Source organism: Hyalella azteca, unplaced genomic scaffold (assembly GCF_000764305.2).
Source record: "Hyalella azteca isolate HAZT.00-mixed unplaced genomic scaffold, Hazt_2.0.2 contig5528, whole genome shotgun sequence".
Classification (NCBI taxonomy): domain Eukaryota; kingdom Metazoa; phylum Arthropoda; class Malacostraca; order Amphipoda; family Hyalellidae; genus Hyalella; species Hyalella azteca.
In genome coordinates this window covers 182,589-203,165 of record NW_025935716.1, presented here as the reverse complement: position 1 = coordinate 203,165, position 20,577 = coordinate 182,589, and the positions used below count along the sequence as shown (strand labels likewise).

General features: G+C 39.6%; 1 protein-coding gene across 1 annotated transcript in view; it reads left to right on the top strand.

Moving 5' to 3' along the window:
- Positions 1 to 407: 407 nt before the first annotated feature.
- Positions 408 to 20,577, top strand: part of LOC108682033 (titin) — a 32,533-nt gene continuing 12,363 nt past the window's right edge. The window contains exons 1-10 of the mRNA XM_047880516.1: positions 408 to 414; positions 2,334 to 2,499; positions 3,168 to 3,322; positions 5,033 to 6,133; positions 10,913 to 11,056; positions 12,073 to 12,193; positions 12,798 to 12,936; positions 13,536 to 13,761; positions 15,041 to 15,174; positions 19,543 to 19,696. Coding sequence (XP_047736472.1) covers positions 408 to 414; positions 2,334 to 2,499; positions 3,168 to 3,322; positions 5,033 to 6,133; positions 10,913 to 11,056; positions 12,073 to 12,193; positions 12,798 to 12,936; positions 13,536 to 13,761; positions 15,041 to 15,174; positions 19,543 to 19,696 — 2,347 coding nt within the window. The remainder of the gene's footprint in view (positions 415 to 2,333; positions 2,500 to 3,167; positions 3,323 to 5,032; positions 6,134 to 10,912; positions 11,057 to 12,072; positions 12,194 to 12,797; positions 12,937 to 13,535; positions 13,762 to 15,040; positions 15,175 to 19,542; positions 19,697 to 20,577) is intronic.

The window sequence follows — 20,577 nt, the reverse complement described above, 5'->3', positions numbered from 1 at the left end:
TGGATGAATTACTATTTCTAAAATATGGATTTCGGCGATGTATTTAAATTCGTACTATTCCCTAACAGAGCAAAATTTACTTGTAGTCGAAAAAAGTGAACGTAAAAGTATGGACGCATGGACATGAACTATAGCTTGCTGATGTCTGAAAATAGGAGATGGGGGTTTCGTTGGTAAGTTAACATGATTTGGTATTGAAATTGATTGAGACCGTGTTTTTATTCGTCAATATTGTGGCTTTTAGTTGCGTCAAGTTTTCATCAATCAGCCTTCATCGACAACGCTTCCACCGCAGCTCTTCGCCCACAACCCCGTCACTGCAAATTGTTACACCAGAGAGCTGATGAACACTCGACTGATAATGGATGTCGAAAACATGTTATTATGGATGCGTAAATCATGTTATTATGGATAGTACGTGATTCATGTTGTTATGGATACGTGAAAAATGGTATTATGGATACGTGACACACATCTTATAAACAAAATAGAGCTGTTATAGCATCTTTATACAATTTTTCACATCCTGGAGTAATATCCCTGGGCGTAGTTTTCTACTACACGGAGCAAAAGAGTTTATTGATCCAAGCATAAATTTGAAACTAAAATCTTTTGAACGTGGAGATCAGAAGTTAAAATATATCGCCAGTGAAATAGTTACCCACATTCGTCATGAAATCATTTCTTTCTGAAACTTTTTTCTTCATACTGGCGCGTTAAATCTCGGTTTATGAGTTAACTGCAAGAGCTGCCTCTTAGTCGACTGCACTATAGACTGTATTTTAGTCTCAGGTCCAACTGATCTCGCGTCAATAATTTAACTTATTAGAAAGCAAATTCCATACCATAAGCATTCATTGAAAACTTTATTACTTCAAACCTAAACTTTGATCAGTCGGCAATCTCAGCTACCAACGTCATGCTGCTCCATAGTCTTTTCAATTCTTCTCGATAAATGATGCATTGCAATTCACTGATAATAACACAATTTTCGTTGCGTTTATAATGTCCCTTAACCTGTACACAGAAAATAAAATTAGTAAAAGAGTTCAATTGATTATCTAACTGAGTGTTGGTCTGTTACAGAACGCCGCATTTACGCTGACGATTTTCAGAAATCTAATTTGCCGCTTTACGCTTGGTTTACTACTAAACCTACTTCTGCTTGGCTTCTATTTAACCTGCCACTTTTTTTCGTTCTATATTCAAGAATACATTATCTATCTATTTAATGAAATCTTGAACTTACATGAGTTGCATATTCAAGAATTCATTATCTTTATATACAAAAATTTCAAAATAGCCGTTCCTCTGTAGTATGCAACCGTAGGAGCATTCATATATCTGTTATTGATGTCGCGCATTTATAGCTGCCTCGTTCGATGGTGACGCTTGACAGGAGATATTTTCAAGCATGCACCGTAGTTCCACGTAATTCATCATCTGTCATACTGTGACATGCTGATGCTCCTCTCGATAACGTTCAGTATCTGGGCTATCGACTTAATCGCTCAACTATAGTTGTCAAATTTGGAACAGATACTTAAAAATTTTAGTGCCCTTAATAAAGCATGGTGGATTACTACGCATCTGTCACTTAAAAAAATAATATATCTTTATTTATTTATTGGTTTGGTCATTATAACATTTTCTGGATTCGTGGAAAATAAACCTGGTCAATCTCGAACTTGCTGATTAAAGGGTCGGTTATTGGGGATAACACGCAATACAGTAGTTATGGCTAGCAAATTTAATTGCAACCCCTGTCCTATTTGAGTTCACATTATAAATTGTTATACATTATAAATCGTAATGGCTGTTTATAATATCATCAGGAATATTTGACTATTTTACACTTATAACACAACCATTGAACAGAAAAAAATAACTACATATTCGAGCAAGCTCGTGGCCACACATGCTTGCTCGTGGCCACGTGGAGCATTTTTTCGTTTATTATTTCCGATACCCAGCCAACAAAATGAAAAATGTTTCTACAAAAATACAAAATGTTTCTATCCCCACCTTAAATGATTTCGTGTGAAAATCTGATCAGCAAAAAATCTTTTTCTTCATTTCCATAGCAATACTTTGCAATTTTTTCATTGGTTTGGATAGTTGATTTCGTGGATCTGATCAATTTCTTTAGACGAATGAAATGTGAAGGGAGAACTAGCGATCATTTACATTTTTTTGCGTTCTAACTTGATAAATTTAAGGTGCCCAGATTACGGCGGCTTCAAACTGCAGAAAATTGATTAAAAAACGATTCACTTGGTCTTAACTCTTTAGTAGCACATAAATAATAATTTGAATTTAATCTATTATTACAGACTACGTGGTAGACGAGCCAGGTGTACCGTGCGGACCTCTGTTCCTGACGGAGGTCTGTGACACCGCCATCCGCCTGACATGGCGACCTCCTGACGCAGGCGGTGGAGGAGGCCTGGTTTGCTATGGGGTTGAGGCCAGACTCATCGACAAGGTTGATATAAAAAAGTAAGGGCCGTGATGGTCGATATAATTTTACAGAAATTAATAAAATCTTGAACTCGGTGGCGGTGGAGGAGACCTGGTTTGCTATGGGGTTGAGGCCAGGCTCATCGACAAGGTCGATATAAAAAAGTAAGTGCCGTGATGGTCGATATAATTTTACAGAAATTTATAAAATCTTGAACTCGGTGGCGGTGGAGGGGACCTTGTTTCCTATGTGGTGGAGGTTAGTCTAATCGACAAGGTCGATATAAAAAAGTGAGTGAGGTGACGGTCGATGTTATACCACAAAAATTTATAAAATCTAGGACTCGATAGTTTTAGAGCCTGAGTAACGAAGCAAGAGTGGAAAGGCGTAAAGATAGTGTAGGGTTTCAATTGTTATCTGAAAGCAGGGATGCTGCAAGAAAGAAACTTCCGATCAATGGAACATTTAAACGCTTCCATTTGTGGAGGGCAATATGAGCAAATAATGCAAATTCAGAGCTCTCTAATTTCAATTTATGCGCCCTGAGGGAGGTTTTTAATTCATGCGCACTTAGGGAGGTTTTTAATTCATGCGCACTTAGGGAGGTTTTTAATTCATGCGCACTAAGGCAGGATTTAATTCATGCGCAATAAGGCAAGATTTTAATTCATGCGCACCAACGGAAAATTCCGCGTTTCATGCGCAGGACGCGCGTGACGGTTGACGCGCGCACGACGACGCTGCTGCTGACGGGCCTGGTCGCGGGTGCGGTCTACAGCTTCCGCGTGCGGGCCGCGACCAAGACGGGCCCGGGGCCTGCCCTCGTCAGCCACACCCCAGTCAGGATGTCCTCACGTAGAGGTAATAATTACCCTATAAATAATTATAATAAATGTTTAATATAATAAATATGGAATAATAAATAATAAATGTTTTTTTATTCTTGTTATATTCTGCGCACCAGAATATAACAAGAATATATCTTGTTATATTCTGCTCCTCAGCACCAGAGTCTGTTTGTTTATTTATTTTTTGACTTTTTCTATTTTTAGCGCATTTTCTCATTTATGAAAAAATGCACTATTGTGCTCGCCATGTCCGTCCGTCCGTCCGTCTGTCTGTCTGTTCGTGACTTCACTTTTTCGTCGACGAGAAAATGCGCTCTGTCACTCGCTGCAGTGAGTACTGAGTTATATTTGTTTTACTTTCTTTTCGGAAATTTTCTAATTAAACTAGAATGTCTCTCCCATTGATGCTTGCTTACATAAACTGTTGTATTTTTATTCTTTCATTATTTTTTGAACTATTCGTTCAGATTTATATGAGCGGGACCCTAACTACCTAACCACGTATCCGAAATACCTACAAATACTCTATAAGTCTTAGGAATAAGCACTTCTGAAAATCCCTTGACCTACCCCTGTAATATCCACTATTCACTAATTAAAATGCAAAAGTGTTGTATATCAATTACTAAGTTAGTTTATTGTACTAAAGAAATGCAGTGTGTGTTAATATGTGCCAAGTGGCACGTCCTCGCGTGCTTCTCGGTCAATATTGTTTTTCACACAATAAGTATGGAATAGTGATATTTGTCAGCTTTCTATATAACGGTGAATAATACCTTTTCAACAAGGTATATAATTCTATTATATATAAAATATAACATATTTTATAAGCTTTAACATGAATATTACGTAGGTATGTTTTGAGTAAGTGATCGGAAGATTTAGGCATCCTTTCTTTATCCTAGGCATTGCCTTTTTTTAATTTGGTGCCATGAACCATCTATCAGTCTTGAACCGAGGCATATTAATTGAAATTACAACATGCATTTTAAAAGTAATGTAATTTCCACTTTCTTCTACATAAGGCAGACCACGTTCAATTCTTGTTGGGTCAAAGTTCTTGTGGCAGATACAATGGCGTTTTGGCAGGTACAATAGCGTTGTGGCAGATACAATAGCGTTGTGGCAGGTACAATAGCGTTGTGGCAGGTACAATAGCGTTGTGGCAGGTACAATAGCGTTGTGGTAGGTACAATAGCGTTGTGGCAGGTACAATAGCGTTGTGGCAGGTACATTAGCGTTGTGGTAGGTACAATGGCGTTGTGGCAGGTACAATAGTGTTGTGGCAGGTACAATAGCGTTGTGGCAGGTACAATAGCGTTGTGGCAGGTACAATAGCGTTGTGGCAGGTCCTGCCATAAAGACTCCAAACGTTAAAGCTGCAAATCCTAGCCAGTTGGGGATGACAAAGTTTTAATTTTTAGTTCACCATATATTTTTTAAGTGGCATTATTTTGATTTCTTACCTGGTGGGAAATATTACGATATATATACTTTTATTTATAAAATTGGCAGTCAATCAGGAAATGGAAATAGTTCGTGTGCTATAAACGTTTACATGTATGCATGCTTGCCTCCCTATGTATTTGCACAATATTGTTCGGGATAATATGTCTTAATTACCTGCTGATGCTTATTGCGAAGGAAAAATACGATGTACACCACACATGCGAGTCTTTTGTATATGCCAAGCGCCACAAGTGATGCGCTGCCAAGTTTGCAGGTAAACTGCAGGCGCATCGTCTGTGCTATGCGTTGAGGTGCAGTTTCTTCTTCAGTGTATGTTCGAGTGCCGCCTTGCGAGCTTCCGTGTCGTGCTATGTGTGGGTGACCGCAGCCATGGGCAATAAGCAGGCCCATGATCTCTCTCATGATGAGAAACAGAGGCTGAAGTTCGAGAAAGATAAAGAAAAGGCTTTAGCTAAGTTAGAGAAAGAACGAGTGAAGCAAGAGAAAAAAGAGCATAAGAAGAAAAAGAAAAAGGGGATAAGAAGTGATGCAACCGTAGCTGGTGATGAAGCGTCTGATGCCGTCAGTGAAGCAGGATCACAATGGTCCGAGCGGAGTGTGGGATCCGCTCCTGGTTCGTGGTATCACTCGGCTTCTGAACCATCTTCTAAACGATCGTCGGTGTACCTACACGCGTCTCCTGGTCCTGGGTACTACCAGCATGACTGTTGGTACGCGGGGTACGAGGACACCAGTTCTGAAAAGTCCTCATCCACATCCAAGCCCGCGTCCCGAGCCTCCAGCGTCCGTGATACTCCGAACCTTCGAGCCGCGTCACTGGAGCGCTACCCTCTCGGCATCCCCACTGCCGAGCCTATTGAGCCTATGCATAGAAATGCTTCCCTTGATTTCTCCGAGTCCATAAAACGGACGAAGAAGCCCACAACGAAGGCCCAAACTGACGAAGCTGCAGCCATCGTTGCCTCGAGATACGATGAGAACATTCGCGCATCGAAAGAGTACCTGGAAAAGATGGGTTCCGGTCGTCAAAGTAAGACGAATTTGCCTTTGTTCGTGGAACAAATAAATGTTAATGACCAGGCAGCGTCTGACTCATGGGAAGTGAAAGGCGCTAAGCGAAAAGCAGATTCAGTTGATCAGGAATCGTTGCGGTCTTCATACCACACGGCAGATGACGGATCGTCTTTGGGGGGCGAGTACAAGAGGCGGTCAGTTGAAGGCTCGTCTGTCGCTGGCTCCATCTATTACTCCGCTGACGAAGGAGGCTCGTACGGAGGCTCGATTTACTATAGTGCCACTTCCGGCTCTGAGGTGGAGGAGAGGGCTAGGGCCATGGATGAAGATTTGGGTGCCGGTAAGTGGGAAATTTCGAGCAATATTATTGTTAAAAATTCTGCGTGAAACATTGAGAATGGATTTATTTATTTTATTGAATACCTTTAGTTTCATTGAATACCTTGAATGAAGGTAGAATACGTACAACACTGGAGAAGAAAGGTTCTAATGATAATGAAGAAAATATTTCTTTATTCAGCTTCGTAAAAGATTTTAATTTTCGAACTAATCCAACTCATAATTTAACTGACCACGTTTACGTCCCTAATTTACCCGCATCAACTGCGTCGATGTCAGTCAAATGCAACACTTGAACTTATAGAGTGAATTTGTTCTTACGGGTGGACATAAACTCCACCGCTTACTGACAGTATTAAGCAGTTCTGTCTAATACAGGGATTGGACAACGGACTGTGTTAAACCGACACATAAGACGCCGAAAATTAATGTTCAAATAAAACTTGCGTTTACATGGGGCCCAGTTGCACCTCGGGAGCATTTCGAGTATATTAGGAAATTGTCTATGTTTTCAAAAGTAATTTTTATAATTAAGTTGCTTAAAAGAAATTTCACCCACGAGTTCAAATACTGTCGATTCAATATAATTTGAAAAAAATGCCATTGAAACAATCCAGAAAGTTGCTTTCCTACATTGCGCCTTCGTGAATTTTCCTTAAATTCACTTAACTTTATTCATGGCTAACGCATTACAAGTTATCATTGAAATCACGAAGATAGCTTCTATCTTTCATATCGCATGCATGAGTCTTGTTTTATTCTATTTCGTTTGATTCACAGGGAAAACATTATAGGATTTCATATAGACAGACAACTTCTGTCCAAAATAACGCCAGAGTTATTCTCAAAACAACATAAATGTACGTCTTAAACTTTTTCGCCATGAACTCATGTGGTCTATGCAGTAATTTTTTCTCTCATTTCCATGTTTCAAAAATGAAACGAGGATCGCTGCCTAAACTAGTAATTCAATGTTGCGTCATTCACGTCTATGCTTGAAATTATTCTCATACAACTAAATTTCGGCTGGGTTTGCCAATAGAAATATAGAGTGGTTTTTTACTGTCGTAGATTCCGGCTGTAATTAATCATGTTTGTAATTCACAGGGTCGAATCAAATCCTGTTAAGCGGCTTTAATAACGATTTACTTTTCAATCACAATGAAACTTTTTACTTCTGAATGTTTGTGCGAGGCAGCTAAAACGTGCATCATGACTTGAATTTGATATTAAAAATGAATTGTCAGTGAAATAAGCATGCTAAATAATCTTTATAGAACCTTTCGAAACATGCAGCCAAATGGGTATATTGGAGGAGATGTATTCAACTTTTGTGACCCAATAACTTGACAATATTTTTTTTCATTAAATTTCTATTCATCTGCTCATGATTGCGATTGTTCGACTGCATTTGTTAGAATATGGCATCATTTATAGAACTTCTTACTGAAGCACGAGATTATAATTATATCTTGTAAAACGCTCATGATTTTGATACTCGGGGTTATTATTGTGTTTTCGACCATATAAAGTCCGGATCGCTGACCATTAATACCCATTGTGCGGTAAATGTGTGATCTAACCCCAAAAATGTGGTAAATGTGAGTTAGATGTGGTTAGAAAACATATTTACCCAAAAAAATCCTGTTAGATCACACATTTACCACTGTGCGGTAAATGTGTGATCTAACCCAGATGTGGCACTATTGTCACCATCCATAGAATGACAGAAAGCAAAGCCTAACAGCAAACGCAAGGAGAAATTTGTGATCACATGAAGGTGATAACGCAGAGTTGTACCACCGAAGCGTAGCGCTGCGTTTTAACAAGTTTTGGTTTCACCAAGTCTCTTTATAACGCAAACTGGCTATTGCTCCGACTCACCCTACCACCGACTCACGCACTGTACCGCCGACTCGTAGCGCCAATTTACGACTCCGCAATGTTGTTAGTCTTCAGCCATGCATTCTACTGTTGCAACAATTATTATGATAAAAAGATGGTAATGTTAGCACTAATTAGATAAATGACCTTTTAGTTATAATATGAAATAATATGAATTTTATATCTTTTATCCACTGTTTCTTTCCAATTTTCGAAGAATTTGAGTTGTTAAATTTGTCTCGGTTCAGCACAAAAGGAATTGGAGTTTTCGTAACCTTCAAATTGGATGTTAAGTTTGTTAGCAGCAATAACATCCGGCAAGCCTTCAATTCCTCAAATTGATCAATTGATTATCTTTAAACTGATCAATTATTGATAATGTTGGGGAAATTTTGTCTTCAACAATGTATGCATTTTTTAATGATTCACCCTTCCCGGTAGCGTCAATTATTGGTGCATTGTTTGATCCTGTATAGTCTGTCCAGCTTCGTGTATGTATTCTGGTTACGCTTACATTGCTGCAGAGACCGCAGCTGCAGCGGAGTAGCAAGAATAGCTTGACTCTTGGCAGCTGTACGGCTCACTGTGCAGCCTTGAATTGTAGGTCATCACTGGGCTGTTATTACATGCAATTTATGTGCTACTTCATAGGAGAAACAGCTGCACAGCTCCTTTGTTTTTTTATGTTTATGGTCAATTAATCTAAAGTTAATTTTTTTGTTAAAACAGTTTCTAATATGCCCATATTCCATACTAATCTTTACGCAAAGTATGATTTTTATAAATAAAATAAAAAAATATATACAAATTATAATTTAATTTTTACAGTTACCAGCTGCGCTTCAGGTATCTTGAATGTACTGTTCTATGTATTGTTATGTAGGCTGTTGGTGCAATTTTACTTTAATGGAAATATTTGTGCTAATGAATTTATATTACGGTGCCATTTGCATTTACATGAAATATTTTTTAAGTAAAGTATCTATGTGAGTGTGATACTGAACACTACTTTTCTCGATGATGTAGTGATCAACTCACAATGAAATTTCTCGAGCGTTTTTGTGGAGAATGCATTACAGTTCTAAAAATTTTCAGTGTAAATCTATATTATGACATTTGAATAAAATCCAGGCGAGCCTGAACATATTTTCATTTGAATAAACATCTAAGAGAAAATTACTTTATAATTTGCAGTGTGAAATTAATTGTCTTTTTCTTTCAGTTAACTGGCTGCTTTTTTCAGATATTTGACTGGTTCTGGTTATGCTTTTAGAAGCAACTTCCACCATAAAGCTAACCAATCCACAGCTTATCTGTCGAACGTAATTTTAAATTTCCGAATTTAAATTCTGATATGGTCCGATTTATAAAGCAGTAGATTTTTATTTGGACACAGTGTAAATGCACGTTGTTCACTATGGGGCTTTACTCGATACTTCAATAACCGTTCATCGTGTCTTCTGGTTGAGTGTGATGTTTTTTTCTAAGCAGTTTTATTGCAAAATTTATTTTTCAAAGAAAAATATTTTGCTGAATCGTGCTTTCAGTGAATTCAGTTTTCAGTGGGGATCACGAGATAATTAAATGTTTCGCATGTTCTCCGTAGAGTTTATCATCGTCCCCCAATCATATTTTTAGATGAGCTAGGTCCGATGGCTTTTAGATGAGCTAGTGAAGCCATCGGACTTGTTGAGCCAAATAAAATCAAGATTGGTTTTATCGCTAATTTTTTTACGAAATATATATGACACTCACGTACATTAGTTTAACATTGTGGTCACCAACTAAAAACTCAAATATATTGATTGACTCGAACCTCCAATATTATGGCTTGCATAAAAAATCTTATTACCTGCATCATGAGTCTTATTAGTTACATCTCGAATCTTATTATTATTATTATTAACTTTTTTATTACATGAATCTCAAACCTTATAACACGCATAAAGAAAATGATTACCATCGGCACGAAACTATTATTTGCGACACGAATTTTATTGCTTGAATCTTTCTTCCTGTGGCATGCAACACGAATATTGAGTTTTTCTTCTCGAATTTTATGCCTTGCATCACGAATCTCAAGCTTTGCATATTAAATTTTGAAAATTTTATTAGGAATTTTTTAGTTCCCATTTAGAATTGCAGCAGTCGTGTCTTGAATTTTTGGACTTTCATTACGACTCCTGGGTCACGAATCTCGTATAATGTCACTTGCGTCTTGAAACTTAGGATTCGAGTCTCGAATACAAAGACTTCATTTCTGATGTTGTTTCTCTATGACTTGAATCGTAAATGCAATGAATAGTTTTAGGGGGCAGCGCATTGAATCTCATAATGTGAATACCTAATTTTATGAAATTGCAGACTGGTTGTATGGGCATAAATCGAGAACGATGGGCATTTCTTTTAAATTTCCATGAACGTCTTCAAGCTAGAGGTTTAAAATCACTTGACCAAATTAATAATGTTCACGAGAATCTGGTGTTGCAATCACCATAGTTTTTTCATTGTTAAACCATTATTTGCCAACGACTTGAGATCATAAATCGCTTGGAAACTAATATGAAACAAGAACTATAAAAATTTTAATTACAATAATGTATTTCATTTGTCAGCGAGACAAGTTCAAAATCAGCGAGTCAAGTAAATTCCTCCATTTGAAGTACACATTAGTACCGATATCCTTTGCCCTGAAATCCTAAGTTCTTTATTCCAACTCCTAGAACCTTTAGTTCAAGTAGTAATTATCATATGTCCTAATATACTTAGTCCGTATTTCTTATACCTAATATTCTTAGTACTATCTGTTTTTGTTATTATATCCATACATTTATACACATGTCCTCATTCTACCCTAACAGCAATAAATAAAGCTCATGTATTGACCGACCACCAGACCGGCCCAGCCCGCCTGGCAGGCCCGAGGCTGTTGATCGGGACACGGGGGGCACGGGCAGGCTGGCCTACCTCAGGGCCGAGAACGACGCGCTGCTGCTGCGCTGGACCGAGCCTGCCGACGACGGAGGCTCTCTGGTCACGGGTGAGTCCTGCTACGTGTGATCGAGTTGACCTCACTCACGGGTGAGTAAAGCCTGCTACGAGTAAGTCATTCTCTCTCACGGTTGATTGAGCCCTGCCACGTGTAAGTAAATCACTCTCGCGAGTGAATAAACTTTTTTATGAGTGAGTAAGTTCTGCCACGTGCGAGATAACCTCGGCCACGGGGCATTCGTACTTTCTAGTTAATGTGCACTCGTCCTGTCACATGTAAGGCAGATCCTGTCCTGTATAAGTCAGTCCCTGCCACCGGTAAGTCGGCATCTAGTACATGTAACTCATCTGCCTCTTTGGTAAGTAATTACCTGTCATAGGCGACGTTTTTTCGAAGAGAATTGATCGTTTAGAAAATATATCAATTGAGGGCATATTGTACCTTGTGAGATAGATCACCTGATATATCATTAAATATTTCTAGCATCACGTCACGTAATCATTGAAATATTTTTTGATATATCATAAATAATGTTTGATGCCGCGTCTAATTTCGCATTTCGTTTTCGCACTAGCAGTCTAGGTGAAACGTGCTGTTGCTCTCAATTAAGTCTTAAATTCTCATTGGTTATGCAATGAATTTTATTTAGTTGTTGAGTCATTTCTACAGTTATGAAATATATATTTTTCTTGTAATTAGAATAGAATAGAAGTGTCGGCACTGAAGATAGGCCCATGGCCTGTTGCCGATTCTTGAATTTTTCGTGACTTGATTCACAACGGCCTTTGGGATTCCACAAGGGATTGATTCCAAAGGCCCTTCCAAGTGACTTGATTCCACAAGGGATTCACAAGATCCAGCCTTTGGAACCCGATTTTTCCATAACTGACGATTGATTGAGATAGCTGCTGGACTTATTGCCTGGTCCGTAATTTGCTAGGCATTTTAAGACTGAACATATGCTTCTGCATATGTTCAATTATGCATATGCATAATTGACTTCAATATGAAAAATGTCCGTAAAAAGATTCTATGTATGTGACAAATTCTTTACTTCCTGTCAGGCTACATCATCGAGAAGTGCGAGGGCGAAGGCGACCAGTGGGTGCGGGTGAACCTCGTGCCTGTGCGTGAGACGGAATACGCCGTCGCACACCTACAGGGCGGCCGCGACTACCGCTTCAGGTGAATGCACCGATGTCGGTCTGTAATGTATGCTGAATCATGGGTGACCGGCTCGGTCACCCTGTCCCTCGGTTGACAGGGTGAGGCTGTTGACGGGGTGAGGGTGTTGATTAGGATTACGATTTTTTACGATTACGACTGGGCCTATACTTTCACAAAAGTTAAGAGATCGTAAGTTCTTCAGCCAATCATTGACGGCCTTTCAAGCAAAATCCACCAATCATAGGCCAGAAAATAGAGCGTAAGTACTTACCTTCACTTAGCGAGTTTTGAAAGTATGGCCCAAGACCCAGCGACCTGATCACGCAGCTTTACGCAGCTGAATAATGCAGTTATTGATATGGAGTGAACTGGCATGCATGAATGTGGTAAATATTTATGTAGAACAGAGTAACAGTGATGAACAATGCAAAAATACATTATGTGTTCTGTAGTGCAGATAATGTGGCAAATATTCATGTGGAACACGGTAGCAGGGATGAATGATGCATATATGCATAACGATACATGGGGCAGGGATGAATAATTTGGAGACCCATGTGGATGAATATTGCATAGGTGAATTATCTGAATATTAAAGCAACATTTGTGGTATGGCGGCCAGAGTGTGTGCGGAGAACGTGGCGGGCACGTCGGATCCTTCGCCGCTGTCGGACGTCGTGACGGTCGCGCTGGACAGCGAGGCGTCCGAGCCTCACTTCCTGCGGGAGCTGCGCAACGTTACGGCCATCTGTGGCAACAGGGTGAGGGTGTTGACAGGGTGAGGGTGTTGACAGGGTGTCAGGGTGTTGACAGGGTGAGGGTGTTGACAGGGTGAGGGTGTTGACAGGGTGTTGACAGGGTGAAGGTGTTGACAGGGTGATGGCGTTGACAAGGTGAGGGCGTTGACAGGGTGACGGCGTTGACAGGGTGAGGGCGTTGACAGGGTTAGGGTGTTTACAGGGTGAGGGTGTTGACAGGGTGAGAGTGTTGACAGGGTGAGGGTGTTGATAGGGTGAGGGTGTTGACAGGATGATGGTGTTGACAGGGTGAAGGTGTTGACAGGGTGAAGGTGTTGACAGGGTGAAGGTGTTGACAGAGTAAAGGTGGCGACAGCGAGAGAGTATGTGGCAGATGGATGATAGTGCACTGCAAAATGTTGATAGTGAACGGCAAGAGGGTGAGCGTGAAGGGCGACAGGGTGAGCAGCGACAATGTGGAAATGTACTTGTTGGCGTAGATTGCATTTTTTCATGTATGTCGTTTGAGACGGCAAATCCAAGCCATCACACTCAAGTTTGACTTCGGTAACTTCCCTTATATATAATTCAAATAAGCGAATGTTTCTTTTCCCCAAATTCAGGTTGAGTTCACGGTAGCTGTCGTGGGTTCCCCGCGCCCCGACGTCACATGGTACAAGGATGGCTTCGAGATCTACGATACGAAGCGCTTTGAGTTCTACGAGAGCCCCGGCAACCATTTCACTTTGGCTCTGAAGGAGGCGCGACTGGCGGATGAAGGAGACATCAGAGTCAGGGCTGCTAACAGGGCTGGGGCTTCCTCTTCCCAAGCCATCCTCCGAGTACAAGGTTATTTTTCTCAAACTCATTTTGAATCATGGTCATGTATGATACAAATAGAGAAATATAGGTTAATTTAGAATAAGGTGTTTACGATTACGACATCTCTGGCCTTAATCAAAATGGTTTTCCTTCATTTAGTCAACATCAACGTGATCAAGTCAGCTCGATATATAAAAAACCGAACGGAATATTTATCCGGTTAAGTCTAATAGGTGGGTATGGGAGGAAGCGAAAGAACAACAAGATTTATTTTAACTGGAAAACCGGCTGAAGTTGAAGGATTGAACCTATAATTTAGAATCTGGTTTGAGCCTAGCAACTTCAATGGCCCACCCGTCCAGCCACAGACGAGTCGGAAACTGCTGAAGCATCACAGAATTTGAATTTATTTACTATTTACATTTATTGTCATGTTGTGTTTACACTCGTAGTTATAGGTATAGTTATAGTTATATAAATTTTACTTATAGTTATCGTTGTAGTTAGTGTTAAATTGTGGATGAGTATGATGCTCTGCCTAGTATGCCAGGCAGGGCAGCAGACCCCTGGCTGAGCGACAAACGTCTGTTGCCTCTGGTGTCTACTACCTTGCCTGGACAGGATACGCGAACAGATTGCCATCTCAGGCTCAATTTGAAAGATGTCGAAGGAATTATCAAGCTTCACGCACTCGATCTCGTTGCCTCTATAAAATAACAGTATATGCAGATATATTCACTAAGAGTTAAATTTTATATGTATTCCTGACTGAACCCGCTTCCTTTCGCACCGGTTTCTAGGACATGTATAACGAAGTTAGCCTCTTTTTAATCTTCGTATTAAAACAAGAGTTGTAGGTCTCATTTCAAACTTACATTTCCCTAATTTGACTAATTTTCCAATCCTTCATCCGTATACAAAGAACATCTCCCATTAAGATCCACCTCCGTTGTAACAAGCCTGCCTCCCAAAAGTACGGAAAAGGCCTAATATCGCAATAATTTCGTCCTCTATTGCTCCTATTATCCGCCTGCCCCTCCCAGTACTATATATATAACAAGGCTTAATCTCACACTAATTTCGTTGCCCAGCTCCCCCATCATCAACCTGCCCCCCCCCCAGTTCGAAAAAGTCCTAACTCATAATAATTTCACCCCCCTGCGCACTCCTTCATCAGCCTGCCACCTCCCCCTAATAATAACAAGGCCTAATCTCGCACTATTTTCGTCCTCCAGCGCCCCCCATCATCAGCCTGCCCCTCCCCCATTACGAAAAAGGCCTAATCTCACAATAATTTCGTCCCCAGCGCCCCCCGTCATCAGCCTGCCCCCCCAGTACGAACAAGGCCTCATCTTCGACACGGACGAGCTCATCAGGCTGCGAGTGCCGTACGTGGGCAAGCCTCAGCCTACTGCCTCTTGGACGCACAACGGCAATAAGGTCACTACTGTTGAATTATTAACAGCGATACAAGTGATGAGCTTCTGTTTTGAGATTAATAGGCATTTTAAATTGATGTACTTCTGTTATGTGCGTGACAGGTATTTTAGAAGAGTATATATCTCTGTTTTGTGCTCAATGACCATCAGACGAGCGTAATGTTATATGTTTAACAGGCTTTCAGGTGATGAAATTCTGTTTTGTGTCAATAAAAAGTGAGTGTGGGGGTTTCAGCGTTGACCCGTGAGCCCGTGTTTTAGTGCTTATAAGTGAGACCGTGTTTCAGGTTTTTGAGCAAGTCTTTGTCACTGAAATGATTAAAAGAAGCGCAGATTTTCAAGCAAGCCTTCTTCCCACTCGAAATTCATATTCCATTTGGGTCGCCCCACAGTCCATTGAGTCGCATTTGAGGATAATCGGGCGTTAATCGGCCATCTGCTGTATTCCGCTGCTATTTAGAAGCCTTTTTCGGAAGTCTGTGGCCCGATGGGCCGAATCTGCTTAACATAACCGAAAAAAGCAGCTGGTCAAGCTTCCTCACGAGGTTTCTCGTCAGATTATTGTATTTGAGCAAACCATGACCATCTCCAGCTCATAGAAACGGTGTGTGCACGTGCACGTTTGTTAAGTCATATATGATACGATACTTTACAAAATTTTCAGCTTGCGGGGTTACGTGGTTGCTACATAATTGCATTGCGTATATGGCACAAATGGTTTTTCGACAAAAACATGATTTTAGTTTTTACTTTATCATATTTAAAAACCAGAGGCTGCTTGAAGGACCGCGAAAAATCAATGCTTATAGCTCCATTAGATAATTTTAAATCCTTGTCATTAATACATAATTAATACATTGTAAATAATTAATATTTACATAATTAATATTTAGGCTGTTAATTGGCAGAAGCATCAACTGGTGAACGTTCGGTTTTGTATTCAGGGCCCACAAGTTTTTATTGGACATTTAGGTATGTGATCTTGGGATGGCACTGCTTAATATAATGATGGCAGTGCATTTCAAGATGACAGGCATTAAACAATGTACCTTCGGTTATACACACCAGGTTTTCGAAATTTGGATAGTCTATGTCAACGTGATACTGAAGTGCGGTTAACATTATTATTTCATTTGTCACTGAATTAAAGATCGTATTATTCAATGGCGGTTGTGCGTGCTGGGCATGACTCATCGCGGCGTAAGTATCATGGCACCTCGCTACTTTTTGAACAAATTAATACAAACTACATTCTGTGGGTCAAACGACATCGATGACAAAATTTAGGGTATTATTGCAGATTAACTACATCCAAAAAAAAAGGGTGTTTTTTTTTTTTAATTATATGTTTTTTGGGGTGTAGATTACGAATCTGAAATCCATTTTTGGCGGTCGGCATCGGAAAACCGATTTTTTTTCCGACCCAAAAATCGCGCTTAGGGTACGTACACAGTGAAAGCCGGTTGCCAGCGTGCTGGTTACCTGCTGAGGCTGGCGCCTGAAACAAGCGCGAGAGGTTGTTCACAGTGGAAGCAGGAAACATGCTTGTGCATTCCCTATAACGATTGATAAAATCTCTCAATATTTTTTTTGGATGTAGTTAATCTGCAATAATACCAAATTTAGTCCATGTTGGACGGGTATTATTTCATATAGTAACTTTACTTTGTTTTCTGCGTAAAATTTGTTGCTAGACATGTAAAATGTTTAACACCCACCAATAATTTTACTCCCCCATAAGTTGGGGGTTAACACTACGCCAGTATAGGGCCCATGTAAGGGACGTGAGTAAACGCGGAGTATTTACGCCAGTTGTCTAGTTCCGCTAGTCTTGTTCACATGTGGAGTGTCACACGCATGGTTGAACTAGTTTTATAGTTCAACCATGTGTCACACGTTTCTAATTTCAGTCATGTAATTGTACGGTGCTAAGTGATGTATGGAACTTGAAAATAATTTGTTTAAAATGATATACATGTTAATTTTAAACATTTTTAGAATCACAACTTCCTTAGTTATACTATGCAGTTGCAGGGGTTCATAAAGTGATGTTCGTTGGAAACCGGCACTGGTATGGTGGCAATCGCGGCATGCAAGAACATACCGTAGTTCAACGAAAATTTCTGCAGTCATAGAAATTTTCAACTTGGAGTATATGATGGTATGAACGTGTTATTTGAGCATCTCGTGTTCATATGCCCTAGATTCTAATTCACCATAATAGCTTAATCGATTCGTGGAACCGCAAGTTATGCATTACTAATTAGTCTTCACCACAGAGCCGCTGCAAGCAAAACATGTTGAAAAAGGATGCAGAGCGTGGTCGTAAGTAATTAAGCTGCTCGTTTCCTGTGATTATGTACTTTTTTCCAGTGTATCATCAGGTTTTTTGCCGGAACGAAATCAAGGCGTCGTTATGAATTGGGTTATTTTCGAAGAGCTACAATTTTACAAAGTATTACAGGAAAAATTTCAGAAATTGCCATTGAACATGGCAATTTTGGAAAGGCAACAAATTCCAGCTGCAATTTCGACGGCAGTATTAGTTATATTCTTCTTTACAACCACTGTGAGCAGAATTTATAGACCCGTGCAAAACAGTTTGCTGAACGGAAGTAACTACTACTAGTGACGTATCGTGAAATGACAAGTCGTTAGCAAATTACACCGAATGTTACGCGTGCATACACGAGGAAGTAAAAATAAACGCGGGTCTCGCCTTGAATTGCATTACCATGAACAATTCATTATATTTTAAGTCTTTCATACCTAGAAACACAGGTATGAAATTATTAGCTACTATATTAGATCTGCGCAATGTTGAAATGGTTCAAGTTGAGCCCTGTAGATGCACTAGGCTGTTGTATACAAATATTTTGGGAGAACTTTGAGGACTGATTTAAGTGGTTTTTGCGGGAGAATGCTTAACGGTGTATGTAAATGTTTAATCCTGGCGAATTTGAGAGAAGTTTAAATACTGGTTAAAGTGAGAGAATGTTTCGCACTGCCGTACGTGGAAAATGTTTGGTACCCGCAAAAGGTATGACTGTTTGGTACGGGTGAATGGGATAATATGTTTCGGACATGGATAATACCGGTATGGGAGAACATTGAGCGGTGTTGAATATTGGAGAATGTTGATTGCTGTGTGCTAGTGAAAGATAGTGAGTATTTGGTTTATGGTAATGCGGAAAGTTGGGGTTGAAATTTGTAATAACCGATATTATTCCCAGTTCAAATTCGTGTTTCTAGGCCATTTGCTTCATTGTGTCGTGGTGATATGTACATCATTAATCTTTTTTTCCATCCAGTCTGCATTTACGGCAGCAATTCAATTTGGAGGGAAGGGAGTTGGCGTTTGTTAACGCTTTTTTCAGATTCGGCCGTTTCCTTGCCTCACGCGCCTCAAGCTCGTGTGGTCTATGACCGGATTCTAATCTGACCATTATTTCGTTCGTACAACAAGAGCGTAAAGCTGACATAGAATGGCTAATATGGGCGCTGGGCGAGCTAAAGGCGTCTTTAATTCAGCTGCTAACCACCCTCAAAATTTCGATAGGGTGATCACTGAAACTAAAATGTTAATCGGACGATAATTTTTACCTTGTACCAAAAGTGTTTTTAGCTAACGACGAGCCTGCGATCAAACATCATTGGCCCCTACCAGAACCAGATGCGCTTAAATTTGATAGCGCACAGGTTTTAATTTTTAAGTTCATCAGATTACGATCAGTTTCTCAGTGAAATTTGAACTACAGATTCATGGTTGACTAATTTCCTAAAAATATTTTAGAGAAAAAACATCCAAACAATAAATTTAAATCATAAATATTTCATGTCTCGTTCCAAATAATCGTAAACGCTCTTGCTTCGCTCTAAGATGTGTACATATGAGGCTGAAGAACCTCCAAGTATCAATAGTGCCTCTATTGTTTACTGAGTATTAATATAGTTTACTGTTTATAGTAATACTTAACCGTATTACTATTACCAACCGTAACCGGAAGTGTAACCGTATTAACTCTAGGAAATCATAACGCTCCTAAATGAAAATTACGCGAAAATTCACTTTTCTGTGTTTTCCAATTGCTTAGCGACGACTATGAAAATGGTTTGAAAGAAAAATCTATTAGAAAACATTTATTTAGAAGGTGTCCACACTAATAAATCACAGTCGGGTGTTAAACATTCCCAAAATCTTTGCCTAAATATTACCACATCACTGATTTTGCTGGAAACTCCTTCTATTCACTACACGCTCTCAACAATTCCTATTATTCTAGACGTGACGAAGCAATTAAGGCAACAAATGACAGTCGAATGAAAGCAGTTTTATAGAGTTGAATTAACTTTCTAAATGTTCTCACAGATCCCAATGAACGACAAATTCTCAAGCGATGTCTCGGAGAAGTTCGCTACATTGAAGCTGTCGAGCGGTTGCAGGGCGGACAAGGGACTGTACCAGCTTACCTTGGAGAACCCGCACGGCTCAGCCCAGGCCTCCTTCTTCATCACCGTCACAGGTCAGCCCACTTAGGACCTAAATTTTTCCCTGATGCTTGAAATATGCAAAAATAATTTAATGAATAACTTTCATTTCTTCAGTAGAGTTAGACTTAAGTTGTGACAAATGCTCGTGCGAATCTGTCCCAGAATAGTGATCCGAAAATTATGTGGATTTCATAGTATTTAGCCTTTGATCAGCCCCAATTGTTCATGTCTTCATAGTTCACGGTAAATTTGCAATAGGTTTTAACGATGCAACGTTTAAATGACACAAAAAAGACATTTGCATTATGTAAATCAAATGTTTTAACCAAGTTAGCAGTAAATTAGTAATTTATGGAAAAAGATGAAGTTTAATTCAGAAGTTTCTGTTTATATGCCCAATTATTCGAAAATCAGATAAATTTTTATGATTACTAAAAACATGGATTGTTAAAGAATCAATTCGCCACCATCAATGAGCCGGTGTGAGAATGGGAGACCTTCAATTTACTACAAGCCTTCAATGGTCAAGTATTTCTCATGTGCCTCTCATCAAGCCGCTCTCTCCCATCCCGATAAAGTGAATTAGACGGACATCGGACGTACTTCCGCAAGCCATAATTTTTACATTTTAAGAGTCAGATATATATTATTTTTTAAATAATCAAAGTGTTAGTGGTAAAATTATTTATGTTCTTTCATTATTTCTTTCACGGAACAAGGCAGAGTTTGATTTTATATCCCTTCTATTTGGAGCAAAACCAGCATATGACTTCATTTTCAGAATGGTTCGGGTTAGTCCTGACGTACGGTAGCGTGTTTTAGCTCGAGCAAAATTAATGGAAAATTATTCATGTTTGCCATTAAACAACAGTTATTCCTCTCTCCTCTCCAAGTATTTTTCGAATCCATTGTG